At 41.9% G+C, this 20,403-nt stretch overlaps 1 protein-coding gene across 2 annotated transcripts in view; it reads right to left on the minus strand.

Annotated features, from left to right (window-relative positions):
• cttnbp2 (cortactin binding protein 2) overlaps nucleotides 1-19,156 on the minus strand; it is a 161,770-nt gene extending 142,614 nt beyond the window's left edge. For both annotated transcript variants that reach the window (XM_080191100.1, XM_080191099.1), the window contains exons 1-2: nucleotides 19,062-19,156; nucleotides 18,049-18,156 (exon numbers count right to left, since the gene is read on the minus strand). In XM_080191100.1, coding sequence (XP_080047226.1) covers nucleotides 18,049-18,156; nucleotides 19,062-19,136 — 183 coding nt within the window. In that variant the 5' untranslated portion in view covers nucleotides 19,137-19,156. The remainder of the gene's footprint in view (nucleotides 1-18,048; nucleotides 18,157-19,061) is intronic.
• Nucleotides 19,157-20,403: the final 1,247 nt, after the last annotated feature.

Raw genomic sequence — 20,403 nt, forward strand, 5'->3', positions numbered from 1 at the left:
CCCCTCGCTTATCAAAAACCCATCAACCCGCGTCTTAAAAATATTTAGCGAGGCAGCCTCCACCACCTCAACGGGCAGAGAATTCCAGAGATTCACCACCCTTTGAGTGAAGAAGTTCCTCCTCAACTCTGTTCTAAACCACCCCCCCTTTATCTTGAGGCTGTGCCCCCTAGTCCTACTGTCCTTTCTGAGCGGGAAGAGTCTCTCCACCTCTATCCTATCCATCCCATTCATCATCTTATACGTCTCAATGAGATCTCCCCTCATTCTTCTAAACTCTAACGAGTACAAGCCTAGTTTATTCAGCCTCTCCTCATAGCTCAACCCCCTCAACTCCAGCATCAGCCTAGTAAACCTCCTCTGCACTCCCTCCAAGGCCAAAATATCCTTGCGTAAGTACGGCGCCCAAAACTGCATACAGTACTCCAGCTGCGGCCTCACCAATGCCCTATACAGCCACAGCAAGACCTCCCTACTTTTATATTCAATCCCCCTCGCTATGAAGGCCAGCATCCCATTCGCCTTCCTGACCACCTGCTGCACCTGCAGGCTGGGTTTTTGCGACTCATGCACAAGGACCCCGAGGTCCCTCTGCACCGTCGCTTGCTGCAGTTTTTCGCCACGTAAGAAATAGTCCTTCCTACCATTCTTCCTACCAAAGTGGACCACCTCGCACTTGCCAACATTAAATTCCATTTGCCATTTCCTGGCCCATTCGCCCAGCCTATCGAGATCCTTCTGCAGATTCTCCACACCCTCCGCACAATTTGCCGTTCCCCCAATCTTGGTGTCATCAGCAATTGATTGATTAATAATTAATTGATAAATCCTAATATCACAATCTAATAGTAATAGCAACTTGAACGATATGCAGAATATTTAAGCATAGATTTAAACTTTTCATGTGGATCCCAAGATTCTGTGGTACACATTTATGTAATCCACGATAACAAATCTAGGGTCCTTGTTTTATGCTTTTCAGCTATAATTCTGACACTATATTCTTCAACTTTCCATAGTTACACACGATTTCTGAAATGGTGTTATTTATGTATATTCAGGAACATATGCCTTTTCATGCTATAAACAATTATAGTAGCCATGGAATCCATGAGGCCACTGGGTCCATTGAGTCAGCACCAACTTTCTGAAAGAGCATCTTACCCAGGTCTTTGACATGATGCATGGTCATACAGCTGCATCTTTGAATGCCCTACACTAAAGACCTATCTTTAGCTGCCCCCTTTTCTTCCTTATCTCTGTGGTTCTCCTCATGTCATCATCCATAGGCATGGGGGTCCGTTTTCAAATCGATGTTGAAGATATCCAATATTATTTATTCATCATTCTTCTTGACAGTCTCCATGTTGTCTACTGCACATCAAACACACAATGACTCACTATTTCCTCCTGCTCAGCATTGGGGAAGAATAAACATTTGGCCTTCAGCCAATTATAAACTTTAGACTCTTGTCAAAGGCTATTATTACTCTTGCCCAGCCTTGCTCTTGAAATAACCAAATTGATGATAATCTCAGCCTCTTGTTTAACCCAGGATTGAACTTTAAACCCTCCACCCCATCCATCACTAAGAACATTTACTGCCATATCCACAATGTTGTCAGTCACTCATGAACATAACAAACCCAAAGATATCCAAACTTACTAGCCCCTCCCATTCCCAATTATTTACCCAAAACTCTGTCATACATAATCCTGACCGTCATGACTTCCCACTCACCCATCACTTCCTCCTTACCTGACTTACACTGACTCTCCAACCCCAGTATAGTCAGTCCTCATCTTAATCTTCAATTGTCCATTCATCCCATGCCTTTCCCCATTCTTCCACCATCCCTAGCACAACTTCCGATCCCAAAAACACACTAGGCTGATTGCAGCTTTCTATGCATCACCCCTTACCTTAAGGTTCATAACAGAAGCTTCGGCCACCTTTTCAAATTCCCTTCCTAAACTTTAAAAGCCTCAAGCCTTTCAATCTAGCATTTTGGCAGATCTCAATCTGTTTCTTCCTGGCTCAATGCCTATAATGCCCATGAGAGAAGTGAACTGATGTTAAGTGAGCTACGTAAATACAAGTCGTTGTTGTTGATGATGATACCAGAATCTGATATACATGTAGTAAGCATTACTTTTGGAAGTGGTGCGTCAGCATGTCTGTAGGATGCCAAGTATTCTGATTCAGTTCCTCAGCAATCAAACACCTGTTGAACATCTCGCTAAAAAAGATTTTTCCAAATACTTCTAGTTGCCAAGTTACTTTCATCAATATGCTATTCTTTTCTTTGGATGATTTCATTCCTCCTCTGCAAATTCCAAGACCTGAACATTTGACCTCTCTGACTGTGACTCCTGATGTGAAACTGTTCATTTATTTCCAGCCTGCCCCATCCCACTGCATTACTTCCGTTTTTTGCCAGCTGGCCCATTCTGGGTGCATTACTTCCCCCTGACTAGTCTTCTCCCACTGCATCACTTATTTGCAATCGACCCAATCCTGCTGCATTACCCACTTCCAGCTGATCCATTCCCATTCTATTATTTATTTCCTGCCAGCCCTTTCATGTCGCGTTCATTCGTGTCAAGCCAGCCCACACCAGCTGCAATGTTCACACCATTTGGGCCCAAACTTACTTCTAGCCAACCTAAAACACCATGCTGTACAATGGTTTTTGACACTAGCATCCCATCATTAGGAAAGGACATAACTCTCCAAGAGCAACGATGCAGGAGGTCTATGAGGACGTATATTAAATTATTAAGTTTATAATGATGAAGCACACCATCACAAGAAGACTAACGATTAGTCTCAACCAGAACAATACATTTGCAAGCCTTCTTGATTAAATTGGACGCTTCATCGTACTCTCCCTCTCAAGCTCAAAAATCTCCTTCATTTGACATACCGTATTTCAATAATGGTTAGTCTTACTTCTAGTGGCCACTTCTCTGACCTTCTAAAGCCAGAAAGCTCCTTCAGAGTTTGCAAGCATGTCAGTATGTTACTTATCTTCCCCCGTTTTTGTTGGTAACAATTCTACTGGCTATTTATGCTTTTACTTCTCTATTTCCAGTGAGTGGGAGCATACGTCTGCCAATCTTAAAACATGGTAACACTAACATTGCCATTATGATTGCAATCTTTTACTATACTATTGGACTAATGCATTTAGTTGCATCTGGACCCTACTACACACCGGGGGAGTGATCGGTATCGCAGTCAGCACTGTGGTAGCTGTGTATGTCGGGAGTGCTGTTCAGAGAGTCATATCTGGCGATGATCAGATCTGGCTGGTGACAACGCATAACCCTGGATACCTCCAGAACACTGTGGCTTCTTTTTATTTATTTGTGGGACATGGGTGTTGCTGGCCGGCCAGCATTTATTGCCCATCCCTAGTTGCCCGAGGGCAGCTGAGAGTCAACCACATTGTTGTGACTTTGGAGTCACATGTAGACCAGACCAGGTAAGGACAGCAGATTTCCTTCCCTAATGAACATTAGCAAACCAGATGGGTTTTTCTGACAATCGACAATGGTTTCATGGTCATCAGAAGATTCTTGGTTTCAGTTTTTTTTTAATTCAAATTCCACCTGCCGTGACGGGAATTGAACTCTGGTGCCCAGAACATGAGCTGAGTTTCTAGATTAATAGTCTAGCGATAATACCCAGTAGGCCATTGCCTCCCTGTAATACCACTAGGCCATCACCTCCCGGGTTTGTTCTGAAAAAAGGTGCTTGCTGCATACAGCTCATAGTGACAGCGTAGTTTAAGTAGTGTCTATTTTCATTTATCTTTTCCAGACCACAATGTCCAAGGCAGGAGGGCCATGGTCTATGCTTACTTCTGCATTGAAAGCCAGCAGCAGGTAAAGATGTTCTGTCACCCTCCATCTCTCAGATACGTACGAGGGCAAGTGGCCCTGTTTGAGTTGGACAGGTGGCTTGCCGAAGCTGCTCAATGTGAACCATCCCTTTCATAATAATATGGGCAAGATCAACTGTGACACAGCATCATCGGAATCCTTTGAGATACAGAGCGGGATCAAGCAGGGTTGTGTTCTGGCATCAACATTCTTTGGCATATTCTTCTCTATGCTACAGTCACATGCTTTCAGGTCATCTGCAGAGGGTGCTTACTTTACAATATCCACCAGACAGTGAGCTGCTCAGCCTTGCTCACCTGAAATTTCACAGAAACCCCACAGTGCAGTGGAGGACATTTGGCCCATCGAGTCTGCACTGACCACAATCCCACCAAGGCCCTGCCCCCATGTCCCGACATATTTACCACTTTTCCCTCTAACCTACGCATCTCAGGACACTAAGGGGCAATTTCTTTCAGTATGGCCAATCAACCTAACCCACACATCTTTGGACTGTGGGAGGAAACCAGAGCACCTGGAGGAAACCCACGCAGACACGAAGAGAACATGCAAACTCCACACAGACAGTGACCCAAGCTGGGAATAGAACCCAGGTCCCTAGAGCTGTGAAGCAGCGAAGCAGCAGCGCTAACCACTGTGCTACCGTGCCGCCATTTAAGACAAAAGGTGTTCTAGTCCCCATCGGAGTCGCTCTATGCCGATGAAACCATACTAGCACTCCATACTGAGGGACACCTTATTTTGGGCCAATTTGGGCCCTTTCACAACTGGAGTGTTTAGTTTGACCATTAGAATCAGGAAGACAAATGTTCTGGTCCAGGATGTTCCCATACCACCGTCAATCAGCACTCTCAATGCAATGCTGGACATTGTTGATAGCTTCATACATCTAAGCAGCACAATAACAAGCAAAGTCACTCAGTGTTAAAATTAACACACATTACAGTGGTGAGACGTGGACAACATATAAGGAAAAAAAGGCTTAACAAGTTTCCACCTTCACGGTCTCAGATATATCCCTGATATCTGTTAACACGACAAGGGCACAAATTCAGAGGTCCAACAATGTTCCAATTCCATCAGCGTACACTTATTAATGATGTCTGCACTGGCTCAGCCACATTCATCAGATGGGATGACAACTGTAGAGTTTCTATACGTGAATTGGTCACTGGGTCATGACCTACTATGTGCTGATTCCTTTACAACCAGGGTCCTGAAAGTGAGATATGAAGACGATGGGCATTGATACTGATATCCAGAAAACAGTTGCTATGGCCATGACCTCTGGAGGCTGACTGTTTGGAAGGGCATTGGAAGAGGCATGTAGGAATGAAAAGCTCAGCTGGCCAAGGAGCTGGCCCACAGCACGCAGAGCCCAGCATATAATGCACCTTTTCAGGCCACTATCTTCCACAATGGCAAATGCAGCAGATATTACCATGCCAAAGTGGGGTCCCTGAGCCACACCAGGTGATATTCCACACAAAGTTGACAAACACAACACAAACCATTGTCTGACAAGATTGCAGGCGGCCACCGTGTACAATCCATATGGTGTTGACTGCATCTATTTAATGCTGAAAGTATGTTACTGAGAAAGTGCTCTGTCTTCAGGAAGACAATCATGTTGTCACTCTCATTTGACTGGGCTTCAAGTTAATTTCCCCCTTCCCACCCCCTTGAGCACAGCATTATTTCTGCTGTCAGAAATCAGAACACCTCTGCTTCAGCGCATTAAATATTAAAGTAGGTCATTCTTCTGACTTAAATTATCCCACCTACAGACTGCACTGGCGAACTATTTCCATATCAGTTCCTGATGTGGTTACACTAAACAGAACCTCTTCAAGTGGAATGGAGACAAGGCCACATGAAAGGCGATTTACGTATTAGTAACAAGCTTCTTTCACCTATGAGTAATAAATTAAGTCCTCTGCAAAACTGTGAAACTCCTGAATTTCCAAGATATTTAGTCACGACACTGTCAAAAAGTCCTGCTGTGCTAACTTTACAAGCAAATAAATTATTGCAGAACTCTTTACACCATGTCAATAACGACTGATATAAAATGCTTTTTTCCTCTCTATGTCAATTTATTCTTCTTGGATACAGTCATCAACTTACGCAAATGTTTTAATTTCCCAATGCTGTGATGTACATTATTCCCACTATTTTTGGACTGCAAATATTACTTGCACATAGATCAGTGGTTCCAACAACGAACAGCCAATAATACTGACTAAAGGGAATAGGATTCACATTTTAGAACTTCAAAACACAAGACCTTAGCCAACCACAATGTGGTAACACCCTATATATAGGATATGATAGCCAGTGTTCTCCATGTAAAAATGCCCGATGTTACTTGGGTAAAAAAGTGTCAAATCATAGCAAATTACTCCCTCAGAGAACAAATTCAAGCACATAAGCAATGTTAGAATCAATTTCCATATATAATCTGAACTACAGCATGTGACTAGATGTCAATGAACTTCTAATGACTAAGGGGTCAACACAATTGTGGAGTAAACAAAATATTGGTTGAAGAACTGCTGAATCTATTTAAGGAAGTCATAAATTGATGTGTTTGATTATGCACAGGGTTTTCAGCTTGTAAATGTGAAGTGCTACATGGTAATAAAAAGATTGGTTGAGTAAAATACAAACTGTAGGCATGACTGATGTCATCCTCCAAAATCTGATTAGCTGGACCAGCTATAGTTTTAAAAATATGTAGCAATTAGTTTTCTCCAAGTTTTACAAATATTTTATTGCACTAACTCTATTGACTAAACATCTGCAATGCAAATTGGCATATGATACCAGCTGTGTCCAACCTGGAAGAAGGGTGGGGGGAACGTAAAAGTTTTAGATCCAAATCCAAGGCACAACGTCTAACATACTTCAACTAAAGCAAATACAATTTCCTGTGTTATGCATTAAAACAGTATTTAACAAGAAAGCCAGTCATTTCCTACTGGATTCATCTGGCCCTGGGAATACCTGGAATTTACAAACAGCTGCCAATCTAGACAGCAACTCCTAATTAATCTAAGGATAACTATTTACATCAAGAATTTAAAGTGACATCCAGCTAAATCTGAGCTGCAAAAATTTAATTCTAATTGAAGTCTAGTTGATTTGTTAAAGGAGGCATCTGGCAAGGTTTTACACAAGAGATTGACAAAAATGAAAGCACACCAAATTAGAATTGATCTTGCATCTTGCAGTGCAGTTTGCACTTTGGGAAGTAGGAGAGAGAGATTGGGAATAATGGAAAGGTGCACTGACTGGTGGAATGTGACAAGTGATGGTCCTCAGGAATCTTTTGGTGCCTCAACTTTTCATTGTAAGCATAATTGGTGACTTGGATGAGGGAAGAGAAAGTTGTATATCCAAGTTTACAGATGGCAGTAAATTAAAAGCAGATTAGGCAGACCGGAGGAGGAAGTTTCAAAGGTAGGCAGAAAAAGTAAGCAGGAAAAAACTGTCAAATGTATTTCAAAAGTGGGAAAGTATGAAGGCCAATTCTAACCACAGAACCATATAAAAGTTACAGAGAATGAGGCCATTTGGCCCATCTTGTCCATGCCAACCCAAAAACACCCAGATGCCCAGTTCCTGCACCCAGCCTTGTAGCTTGCAGCACTTCAGATGCAGATCCAGATTATTTTTTATATAAAGAGTTTGGAGTCTCTGCCTCCACCACAACTCGGGCACTGCATTCCAGATACCCACCTCCCTTTGTATAAAAAATTTCTTCCACATGTCCCCTCTACACCTATTGTCACTTACCTTGAATCTATGTCTTCTGGTTCTGGAACTTTCCACTAAAGGAACCATTTTTATCCTGTCCACTGTCTCTTCCCCTCAATTTTGTACACCTTTATCAAGTCACCCCTCACTTCAGAGCAATTACACCCTTCCTGTAATATGGTGAAAAGCTGTGGTCTCATCAGTGTTTATGCAATCCCAACATTCATATCCTAAATTTTTATATTCTATACCTCTGCTAATGAAGGAGAGCATTCCATATGCGTTCCTTACATCTTGTCTACTAGAACTACTGCCTTTAGGGGCCCATGTACTCGCATGCCAAAATCTCTCACTTCATCTTCGCCTTTTAGTATTTTCCCATTTATTGTGTATTCCCTATAACTGCTTGACCTTCCTAAATGCATTACCTCACACATCTCTTTGTTAAAATACATCTACCATTTTACCACTCACACCACCGCCCATCAACCAGTTGGCCAACCCAAGGAAGGCAATCTATAATATATTCTTCGCAATGAGACACTGTGAAATTGTGGGCAGGTTTTGATATCCACAGAAGAAATAATCAAAGGTTAGTGGACAGCAAAATAATCAGAAAAGCTGATGCCTTTATCTGAAGGTGCCTGAAACACAACAGAAAGGAAAATTAAGATTCAATTGTACAGAATCATGGTCGGACACCATCTGAAGTGCTGCATTCAGACAGATGTACGGAACTTGGGACTGCATACTTCACAGTTTTACTAGAATGCTTTCAGGCTTAAAGAGGACACGTTGTATAAACTTGTCCTTTATTACCTTGAGCTTAGAGGGACGAAGGATGACCTGAAATGACAAAGGAGTTTAGCAAGGAAAAAAAACATTTCCAGGCAAAGTGGGGGAGGTGAGGGGGGTGGGGTGGTGGAGCGGAAAACAACATTAAAATCAGGTCTAAACCATTCATGATTTAAATCAGGAAGAACTTTCCCCCAACAAAAATCTGATACTCAAACTCTCCTTCCCAGAAGGCTGTGAGCCTTAGGCCAACTAAAATGTTCAGACCAAGTTTGTTAGGATCAAAACGATCAGGAAGAAAAAGTAGGCATATGGGGATACAGATAAGCAAACGATCTGATTAAATGGATTATCTTTGAACAAAGACCCTACTTCTATTTTTAAATTGCTACTAGGTACAAAATGATTTAATGCATTTTTTCTTCCGAAGTATAAAATTGTTGTTCGTATAAAATTGTTGTTCTTATAAAATAGTGTGCTGTCCAAATTAATGTGGAGCACAGGCTCTGGAAATGGGCTGATAACAAATGTCAGTGCTTTGCAGCTAAGCAAATCCAAAATAACTCAACTAAAAAAAAATTGTCAAGCATGTCTTATTATTTTACAACAAAAACTTGTATTTATATAGTGCTTTTAACATAGCAAAAATGTCCACTGGTGCTTCACAGGAGCATGAGCAGATAAAAATTGGCAGCTGTGTCAGCTGATGTTTAAAAAGTCCAATATATCCTAAACGGAGCCCAGATAACCGAGCTATCATATTGGCCTTTCATTGCTGGGAGATAAATCTAGTTCCAGACAAATGAAGTCAAAAATTTTTTCTCATTAATAGAAGATCTTTTTCCTCAAACAGAGATTTTTAAATGGGTTCAAGCAAAATCCCAGTACAGACCCACAGGCAAATTTTAAATTGCATGTAGCTTCAAATGTACCCCACATTATTTTGCCCTCCTTCCCATCCACATGCATTGCAAGCATATTTCTAGGTACGACTTGGGGGAAGATACACCATGAAAAGCTAGTGCTTTCAAGTTCATGTTAAACACTTAGGAAATACGGTGCGCATTTACATCATACCTTGCAATTTCTTAAGACATCCCAAATCACTTCACAGAAAACAAACTACCTTTGAAGCACGGTAATTATTATTATATAGGAAAATGCAGTAGTGAATTTGTGCACAAGATCACAAATGGCAAATGAGATAAGAGGCCAGGAAATTTATTTTGGTATCATTGGTTGGGGGCTGAATATTCTACTGTACTGACAACTCAGAGTACACCTTTATGTCCTGCAGTTGGAATTTATTTCACACATTATACTTTATCTAAAGTACCACAGAAAAATGTGATACATGGGTTAATCAATATTCAGCAGAACAACCTAGCTATTATTTCCCTTGTCAAGCTCCTGGCATTCACCCTTCCTCGTTCAAGGCACTCCAACAGCATTGCCAAAATTCACACAAACATATTCCCCCTGGTTTTCCCCCTAGATTATGGAAAATACCTATCTTTTCTGAAATTCACCCCATCATAAAGATACCCCTCCCATCTCCAAACCTTTTCCAGGAAGCAATGCAGTTTTGGCATGTTTCGTATCACTAGGCCTGGCTGCTGCTTCTACTTCATGTACTGATTTTCTCTCTTTGCTGGAGACAAGGACCACGCAAAGCCAGGCGTGCCTACTTGCAACAGAGAGTCTGGCCTCAGAATGAAGCAACATCGGCATCAGACACACAGCACAGTCAGGGCCAGCATCAAAATGATGTGTAAATGATAGACATTGATTTCCCAGACTGATCTTGTCAGGCAACAAATCAGCTGCTGTAGTACCAAGATGTGCCTCAACAATTGATTTTCCCCATCAACACCCCCACAATAGCCCGATTGCCTGTGCCATCACCTAGTCCGCAACATTAGTGTCCACAATTTGGCAATCCCTTTGAGGGACTGTAGGATGTTAATTGACAAAACTTGTACTGTTGGAGCACAGGGTTTCAGTCAGTGGAGCATATTAAACAAAACTTGACAGTGCAGAGATGTATTGTATGTGACTTGAGAATTGCAAAAGGTCAGAACTGTTCTGATTTCAGCACTCACTCATTTTGAAGAGATATTCACAAAACTGAAACTCAAATTTCCCCCCAAAATGAGAAAATACAGTATCAGTTTATAGACGAGTGAAAATTATAAATTGTAAGCTCCCATGGCCATGTAAATCACAAGTGAGTAGTGACCCAGTTTCAATGCTAAGTATAGAATATTTAATAGGCCATTTAAATAATGCATTTTCATAATCTGCAGAAATTTCTTCACCTAGCTGCAATACAATTAGATGCTCTCATTCTAGGAACACAATATTACATTTCAAAGGTCCCTGTAGGAGAGAAATAAATTCTTAATTCTAACAAGCACAATTTTATGTAACAATTCAGTTATACCACTATTTTCCAGCTTCTTGCTCCAATTCAATTACTCTGAAATTTTATACAAATGGCACTGTCCAACTACAATGTAATGTCACTTGACAATTACATCTCTCACAGGTCTGGTACGTGTGCATCTTTGGAATAATCTATAATCCTCAATGCACTTTGAAGGATTCTTCTGGCACCAAATAATGTTTTTTTTGTTCTTAACAACTGATCTTATTTTAAGGGGTCCTAAAGTAATAATTGCTGTTTTCTCCAATTCGCAATTAAGTTTTTTTAAGCTGAAGTGTATACATCAGTTATCAAATTATATGCACTGTTACAAGGACCCCTATGGAAACAATAGGAAGCAAATTAGACAGCCCAAATAATGACCTGAAATTAAATGGTTCTCAGCAATGTGTTACCACTGAGCAATTTTCCAGCAAATAATGATTCCATATTCAGAATTATTGACAAATAGGAGCCCATCGTGGCTAGGAACACATTATTGTAAGCATCAGGAAGAAAAGGGTGTGGAACAAACAAAATGTACTCTCAAGAACAATATTAACCATAATCTATGGAAAAACCTTGTAAATAAGTATGCTTAAAAAAAAGGGTACAAACAAAGAACATTTATGCTTCTGGTCAACCTAACTCCATTTCATGACAGGCAATGCAGTAAATTGTCAACCACAGATTTGTATCCTATGAAAAGAAATTTGAACAAAATTATATGTACCCTTCATTGGCCTAAGGTAAAATTCACTCCGACTCTGAAGCTGTAGTGGGTGTAAGCATACGCAACCAAGACACATCAGCTTTGCTTCATACATTTCCCAAATATGGTGGTTTGTGCATACTTAACCATGTAAATCCCAAATGATCCATAACCATATGGCATTCTTTAAAGTGCATAATTTGTAACATGAATATACAAGAGCCATCATGTAGAAAAGTTCCCATGGCACTTTACAGAAAATGAGGTAACAATGATAGGAGCAGAAGAGATTAAAGAAGAATGACCAAAGGTTTGTTTAAAAAAGGGAGGTGCTGAGAGAAAGCAAGAGAAGTGGAGAGCTAGACAGTTACTGGGAGGGAGTTTTTGACATTAGGACCACAGCAGATAAAAGCACTCCCACTGCTGGGAAACAGTCAGAAGGCCAGGATTCTGTTTCGAGTTCTCAACTTGAAACTATAACTCTTTCTTTCTCCATAGATGCTGCCAGACCTGTTGAGCAAATGTAGAATTTTCTGTTTTTATTTACATTTCATAAGGGATGTGGGCTAGGATTTATTGCCCATCCCTGGAGAAGATGGTTGAAAGCTGACTTCTTGAACCACTGCAGTTCACATGGCGTAGTTACAGTGCTATTAGGGACGAGGTTCCAGGATGTTGACCTAGCAACAGTGAAGGAATTGTGAACAATTTCCAAGTCAGGACGGTCAGAGGTTTGGGGGGGAACTTCTAAGTGATGTGTTCTCATGTGTCTGCTGCCCTTTTACTTCTAGGTGGTAGGGGCCACGGGCAGAATTTTACTGGTGTGCCACCTATTGATATGTGGAGCAAGGCGGTAAAATCTCAGGAGATCCAAGAAATCAGAATCACACCCGATTTCACATTATATGGATTTCCGGCAAGGTCAGCCTCTCATCGGGAATTGGCAAGAGGCTGAATAATTTATTTAAATATATTTAAATTTGAATTTACATCTGTTTAGTGAGTCCCGTGCTCAATCATCCACGCTCACTTGCCTTTATGGCTTGCCCAGAGGGGTTCTCTCAGTGAGGAAAACACCTGCTCCCCATGACCGGGGAGTAATCATGTTGGTCTCGCTGGTGGAACCACAGGCCATCGAGGCCCCACCAGGGGAGGCCGCATGCAAGGGGGGAGTGCCCTTGGGCAGTACCAAATTGGTACCTGGGTAATGCCCAGCAAGCACCTTGGCAATGCACACAGATGCGCACTCTGCAATGGGATCTGGGGAGGACGCTGCTGCTCTGCAGTTGCAATTGGATTGGGGGAGCACCAGTCTGGACAGGTGGGGAGGGGGCTAGATGCTCATGTGCTGTGGATCTTGTGAGTGGCCGCCACAATTGTGTGTGTGTGTGTGTATGTGTGTGTATGTGTGTGTGTGTGTGTGTGTGTGTGTGTGTGTGTGTGTGCGCGCGCGTGTGCGCGGGGGGGGGGGGGGGCGACGACGGCTATGTTGAGGCTGCCTGCAGTAGCAGGGGCCTGACAGCTCTCTCTCTGTTGGATTGCTGCTGTTGCTATTGAGCACATGCAGAATCAGAGGTCTGCATGTGCACAGCAGCTTCCTCTAGGCTGGTTTGCGAATTAAGCCTAGTCCACTGCCTGCAACAGCTAGAAAGAGTCTAGACCATTTTTTCAATGACTAGATTCATAAGATTGGGCATGAAAACTCACCTAAAAAAAATCAGAAACTCTCCCATTTTCATGCTAGCTGGACACTTAGATTCTATCAATCTCATAAAATTCTGCCCCACGTATTTCGAAGGTGCTGCCTAAGGAGCCTTGGTGAGTTTCTGCAGTATTTTGTCTAGACAGTGCAACTGCTGCTACTGTGCATCAGTGGTGGAGAAAGTAAATGTTTGTGGATGGGATGCCAATCAAGTGGGCTACTTTATCTTGGATAGTTTCAAACTTCTTGAGTGTTGTTGCAGCTGCACTCATCCAACCAAGCAGAGAGTATTCCATCACACTCCTTACCTATGCCTTGTAGATTGTGGACAGTTTTTGGGGAGTCAGGTGGTGAGTTACTTGCTGCAGGATTTTCACCTCTCACCTGCTTTTGGAGCCACAGTATTTATATGGCTAGTCCAGTTAAGTTTCTGGCCAATGGTAACCCCCAGGATGTTACCATTGCTGAATCCCCCATTGTTAATGTTACTGAATGGCAAGAGCGATAGTTAGATTCTCTCTTGTTGGAGATGGATATTCCCTGGCACTTGTGTGACACAAATGCTACATGCCATTTTTCAGTCCCAGCCTGAATATTGTCCAGGCCTTGCTGCATTTGGACACAGATTGTTTTAAGTATCTGAAGAATCAAGAATGGTGCTAAATATTGTGTAATCATCAGCAATGAAAGGTAGCTCCTTCAGTGATGTTCTAGAGCTGAGACGACTGACCTCTAACAACCACACCCATTGTCCTTTGTAGAGTGTTCCCCTGATTCCTACTGACTCCAGTTTTGCTACAGCTCCTTGATGCTACCCTTGATCCAATTGATCTTAATGTCAACAGCAGGAACTCTCATCCCACTCTGGAGTTCAGCCCTTTTGTTCGTGTTTGAACCGAGGCCATAATGAGGTCAGGAGATGAATTACTGAGCAGTTTGTTGCTAAAGAAATGCCACTGATGATGACAGCTTCCATCACTTGAAGTAGACTGATGTGGCAATAACTAACTGGGTTGGATTTATCCTGCTTTTTTGTGTAGAGGACATAGCTGGGCAATTTTCCACATTGCCGGGTAGATGCTAGTGTTGTAGCTGCACTGGAATCTGTACTTGGCTAGGAGAACAGCAAGTTCTGGAGCACTAGTCTTCATTACTATTGCCAGGGCTCTTGGACTATGCAATATCCAGCGCCTTTAGCTGTTTCTTGACCTCACATGGAGTGAAACAAATTGGCTGAAGACTGGCATCTAAGATGTTGGGGATCACCTGCAGAGGCAGAGATGAATCATCTACTCAGCACTTCTAGCTGAAAATTTCAGCCAATGCTTCCATCTTATCCCTAACACTGGTGCTAAGCTCTCCCATCTTCAAGGATTGGGCTACTCCTTGTAAGGCCTCCTCTTCCTCTAATGAGCTGTTTAATTGTCTGCCAACATGCATGGCTGGATGTGACAGCCTGCACAGCTCAGATCTGATCTTTGGTATGGAATCAGGACTTTGTCTCCACAATGACTGTGTAGTGGTTACTCCTACCAACACTGTCATAGCTAGATGCATCTACAGCAGGCACATTGGTAATGATGAGGCCAAGTATGTTTTGGCGTAGCAAAGCCCCGTCTTCACATTGAGGACACCCTCCATTGTGTTGTATGGGCATCACCACCATACTGAACAGGATAGATTTTGAACAGATCTAGTAACCCAAAAACTACACATCCATGAGACGCTGTGGGTCATCAGCAGCAGTACTAACCCCAACCTCATGACCCTGGTGAAGCAACAACACAACTACTTGTGTGCCAAACACGTTCCCTCACTACCTGCCATAGACCCAGTCGAGCAACAATGTCTTTTGTGACCTGACCATCTTGGTCAGTAGTGGTGCTACTGGGCTACCCTTGGTGATGAACAGTGAGATCCCCCACCAGGTGTACATTTTGCATATTTGTCACCATCAATGTAGGTCGGTGCCAGTCAGTGCATCCAGCTTCATTCCTGTCAAACTTATTAGCGATTTAACACAACTGACTGGCTTGGTCAGCCATTTCAAACTGCATTTAAAGAGTCAACCACATTGTTAAGAGCCTGGGGTTACAAGCAAGGATGACAGCTTTCCTTCCCTAAAGGAAGTTAGTGAACCAGATGAGTTTTAAGACAATCACAAATGATTTAATTCCAAATGTTTTTAAAATTTAACTTCAAATTCCACCGTGGTGGGATTCGAAGCTGGGTCCTCTGAGCATTATCCTGGGTCTCTGAAATATCTGTCCAGCAACAATACTTCTGCCTCCCCCTCCTGTTCGCAAGGTGGCAAGAATAGGAAAGCAGGCTTTGAATGTAAATACTTAATTTGAAAATGAATTACAACAGTTCAGACATTCAGACTCTTTAACCAAAACATTGTGCTATAATTATGCGCATCAGCAATTTGCCCCAGTGAAAATATGTCAAAAGTAGTCTTTAGTACTGGTACAAATGTTGTGGAAATTTAAGTTTGCCGAAGTAATAAAGCTAGAGGATCGTTTACAACTGCCCCGTCATATTGATCATCTCAAAAGTCTACCTTAATAGCACTGACTAAAGAATGAAACACAAGCCAACAACTCATTTTAAAATATTATCTATTGACCTATAAAACTGCCTTGTAGGTGTGGCCAACAGGCTAGTTCAAGTTGCATCCATGTGACCAACTGAAAGTTTAAAGGTAAACAAACCAGCCTTATTTAAAATTTAAGCACTGAAATCACTTGGAATCTGATGCTTACAAATTATTTATTTCGGGAAAATAAGGAAGAATGGGTACTGTTTTGAGCTGCAGAAACTGAGCTACTTTTACAGAGTTAAAGCATATAGTGCAGCAGAAAAAGTAACCAGTTTAATACTTTCACATCTTAAAGAATTAGCTTTATCAACTGGTCCTAATAATTCTAATGCCACAGATAGCACTGCAAACTATTTTAATTGGATGCACAGGAAAATACTGTCAGAGTGAGGGGAAAAGAGAAAGGACAAACATAGTTGCCCTATATTTAATTTGGGTCACTAATACTGCCATCGCGGCATTTCAAAGAGCTGCTAATTTACTGTATCAATATGACTAAAAATGTATTTAATTCGACTCATATGTAAATGAAATAATTTTTAAACATGCAAAGCATCACACTAGAAAGAGCAACTTATTGGAAAACCTTGGCAATCACAAAGGAGCCAAAGTACTGCAGGCTGGCTGCAGTTACAATGACGCATCTTGCCCAATATTTTATCACTTAAGTTTGCTTTGAAATGATTTCTAGATTGCACTGCACAAGTTGGACTATGATACAGGGCAAGTACAATTTCAAAATAACTTGAAACCATCATGGTGGAGTTTTTAAAAATCCAACATGCTGTTTTTCTATACTGATGTTACAATCCATAGAACTTCACAGTACAGAAGTTGACTAAAGAGCTCACTGCGTTTGCATCAATTCTGTGAAAAAACAATCCACTCATACTCGTTCCCCATGCCCAATATGGCAGCACGATGGCTCAGTGGTAGCACTGCTGCCTCTCAGTTCTGGAGACCTGGGTTCAATTCTGGCCTTGGGTGACTGTGTAGTTTGCTCGTTCTCCCAATATCTGTGTGGGTTTCCTTCAGTCACTCTGGTTTCCTCCCACAGTCCAAAAATGTGCAGGTTAGGTTAATTGGCCATGATAAATTGCCCCTTAATGTCCAAAGATGTATTGGGGTTATGGAGATAGGGCCCAGGTACGATACTCAGTGAGTCGGTGCTGACCAGATGGGGCAAATAGCTTCTTCTGTACTGTAGGAATTCTATGATTATATACTATGACTATTTGTCAAGTAGTTAGATACTTTTAAAAGTTATGATATATGGTGCTTCCAACCCGTGCTTCCAATACAGTTCATAGAAGAACATTTTATTTCCATTAACCCTCTACATAAAAAAACTACCTAACCACTCCCTTTGCTTTTTGTTAAGCATTTTAAATGCATGATCTAAAGTTTCCGTCCTACCAAACTGCATAAAAATTTGAAAATAATTTATTTTCTTTATGGCAATAATTCTGATTACATCAGCAGTTTTCCTCTTAATCTTCACTGCTCTGCTATAAAAAGGACACTTTCTCTGGTGCCTTATAACAAATTCCTCTAAAACTGGTATCATTCTAATGAAACACACTTACCCACTCTACAATCCTGCCATCCTTCCTTACATATGTGCCCAAAACAAGAAACAATAATCTAATGGTAATCCAACCAGTGGGTTTAGCATCACCACTTTAGTTTTACACTACTTCACTACTAAGGAAACCAACAGCTTTATCAACTGGTCCTAATAATTCTAAATAATTCATTCCCACCCACAGATTCCTTGAGCTTTAATTCTATCACATCTGTGCAGCACTTTTGATTCATAGGAGTACAGCTTAATGGAAAATCTTCCAGTAAGTATTTAACCCCAACATCAAGCTGTACAGTAGAAGCAAACAGAATTGCTGCATAGTACAACGATGACAGCATGCATTTACTGTATAGCACCAGTGATTTGAGAGGAAGTCACTAAAACTGCTAATATCTATCAACTTATTGTTTGCCAATTTGAATATTCCCAGCTGGAAAATTCCAACATTATCCTGTTTTTTTAAGGAAATGGAAATCTGTGGACATCACACAGTTGCACCAAAACTATCTAAATATGGGGTGGGGACTAATCAGTTGGAAAAGGAAAGTCTATCGCTTACCCTCAATGTCTCTATCACCAAGTCTCTGGCTTCCAGTTCCCCTTCAAGGATGCTGAGGAGAGTCAGTAGTTCTGGTTTACTGAGATTGTCCATGTCAAATTCAGACTTCTGCAACACAATAACCAATGTCCAAATAAATGTAGGTCAAATTGGAAAGATTCACACAAAAACAAATCAAGCATCGTTTTGAATCACAGCACAGAACCTGATTTGCATCTCCCACAGATTTAATTTTTTAAAAACCGTAAACAATTTACCATCAGATATGTGTTGTATAAAACACGTAGGGAAAATAAATCAATTCTTTAAAGGTGGGCAGTCTATATTTTCCTACAGAGTGCTTCAGCTTGAAGGTAGCCATCAATCACAATTAAACCTCAATTATATTGTGTGATAAATACAATATAAAGGGAAATGCAGTTTGGGCAAATAATATCTTCGACGCAATCAAGTATTGCTTTATTGGAGATAAATTGCAGAGACATTGGCTCGGATTTCAGCTGCTGGAAGGCTATCCTCGGCGGGGGTTCCTTTTTTTTGTTCAGGACAAACAAAGTGTGGCGGGCCGGGGGAAAAAAACCCTCGGCGTGTGGGTGGAATAAAAAAAATCCTGCGTTTGAATTTCGTAATGTAGCACCTTCCAACTTGGGGTGGGGGAAAATGGAAAATCTCAGCAGGGGTGGAGGGGGGGGGGGAAAGCCTAGGCTAAATCAAACAGTGTCTTCAAACACACATTTCGGGAGAAGAAATGAAAACAACATAAAGCAACGAAAAAAAATCGCACGGTTACAATTTTTTCCCAGGCAGAAACCCCCGAGACCGCTTCCAGCATCAACTCACTCTCTCTCTCCCTCACACACATACACAGGGAAGGGATACATTGTATCCAGAGTTTATGCTGCTACATTTTACACACTCGCTACATTGTAAACACACAGTCTCTCACAAAGCGAGCAGGGCTCGCCTTCATTAGGCTGTCTCAGGCTGCCGCTTGCTGACTCGCTCCACTTTACCTGGCAGCTGTTGGAGGCTCGCTCCTCGGAAGGGGGGTCGCCGCTGTCCGGCCGCAGCTCGCTCTCGGTCGCCATCTTGCCTTGTGTGAGGGGGAAGCGGGGGGGGGCGGGGGGAAGAGGTAGAGAGAGAGAGAGAGGCAGACAGACAGACAGACCCAGCGCCAACAACTAGACAGGGGGCAGTGACCAGCTTTTCAAAAAAAATTCCCGAACCCATTCACAGCAACACAGAGAGAGAGAGAAACTGCACACACCGAATGTGAAAAGAGATTGCAACAACAAAAAACCCCTCAACCTGGATTGTACAGCTAGACAGCAAAGTGTACAGCGAGCCTGCACACACTGAATCTGGGGAGATTGCAACAAAAAAAACCCCTAAATCTAAACTATACAAATAGAAAGATAGACAGCAAACTGGACAGAGAAACAGCACACACCGAATCTGAAGAGAGGTTGCAACAAAAAAAGCCCTCAGCCCGGATTGTACAGATAAAGAGCAAACTGTACAGAGAGACTGCACGAATCTGGAGAGATTGCAACAACAAAATACCCTAAACCTGGACTACAGATAGAAAGCAAACTACAGAGACTTCACACACCGAATCTGAAGAGGCTGTAAAATCTCAAACCTATGTTATACAGAGAGAGAGAGCAAACTATTAGAGACTGCACACACCGAATTTAAAGAGACCATAAAAATAAAACCCCTAAACCCTAGACTGTACAAGCAGAAAGATAGAGAGCAGACTGCACACATCGAATCTAAAGAGACTGTAAAACGAAACCCCAACCTAGGCTGTGCAAGCTTTAGAGATACTGCACTAAGCAAATCTAAAGAAAGGGACTGCAAAAATAAACCTCAAATCTAGACTGTACAGATAAAGAACGAACTATAGAGAATACACAAACCAGACGGATACAGAGAGAATGCAAAACCCGAACCTAAAGAGGGACTGCAAAAAAACCTGAGTGTACAAAGCAGACCCAGAGATTGGAGCGAGCTAGGCTGATCTCACTCACAATGGGGAAATACACACAAACCGGGCAGCTCCATCGTGGAAAGCAGCTTAAATTATTCTAAGATTGAGGGGACACTATACAACACAATCTAAGCATGTGATTGTATTGCACACACCGCTGAGAACTGGACAGTTGGGAAGCCCCCTGTTATTTACTGTGGGGTTTTGTGTCTGAATACCAGATGCAGAATGCTTCTACCCGTTTTACTGATATTTCCGATCACTTCGTCGTAACGTTGAATTGTGCAGGGAATGTAAGCTTCACCAGGCACGGAAGTTTTTCTTCCCGTGGTCAGGCAGACCCCTGGCTAAAATCAGGACTG

Source organism: Carcharhinus amblyrhynchos, chromosome 6 (genome assembly GCF_965287045.1).
Source record: "Carcharhinus amblyrhynchos chromosome 6, sCarAmb.v2.hapA, whole genome shotgun sequence".
NCBI classification, from domain to species: domain Eukaryota; kingdom Metazoa; phylum Chordata; class Chondrichthyes; order Carcharhiniformes; family Carcharhinidae; genus Carcharhinus; species Carcharhinus amblyrhynchos.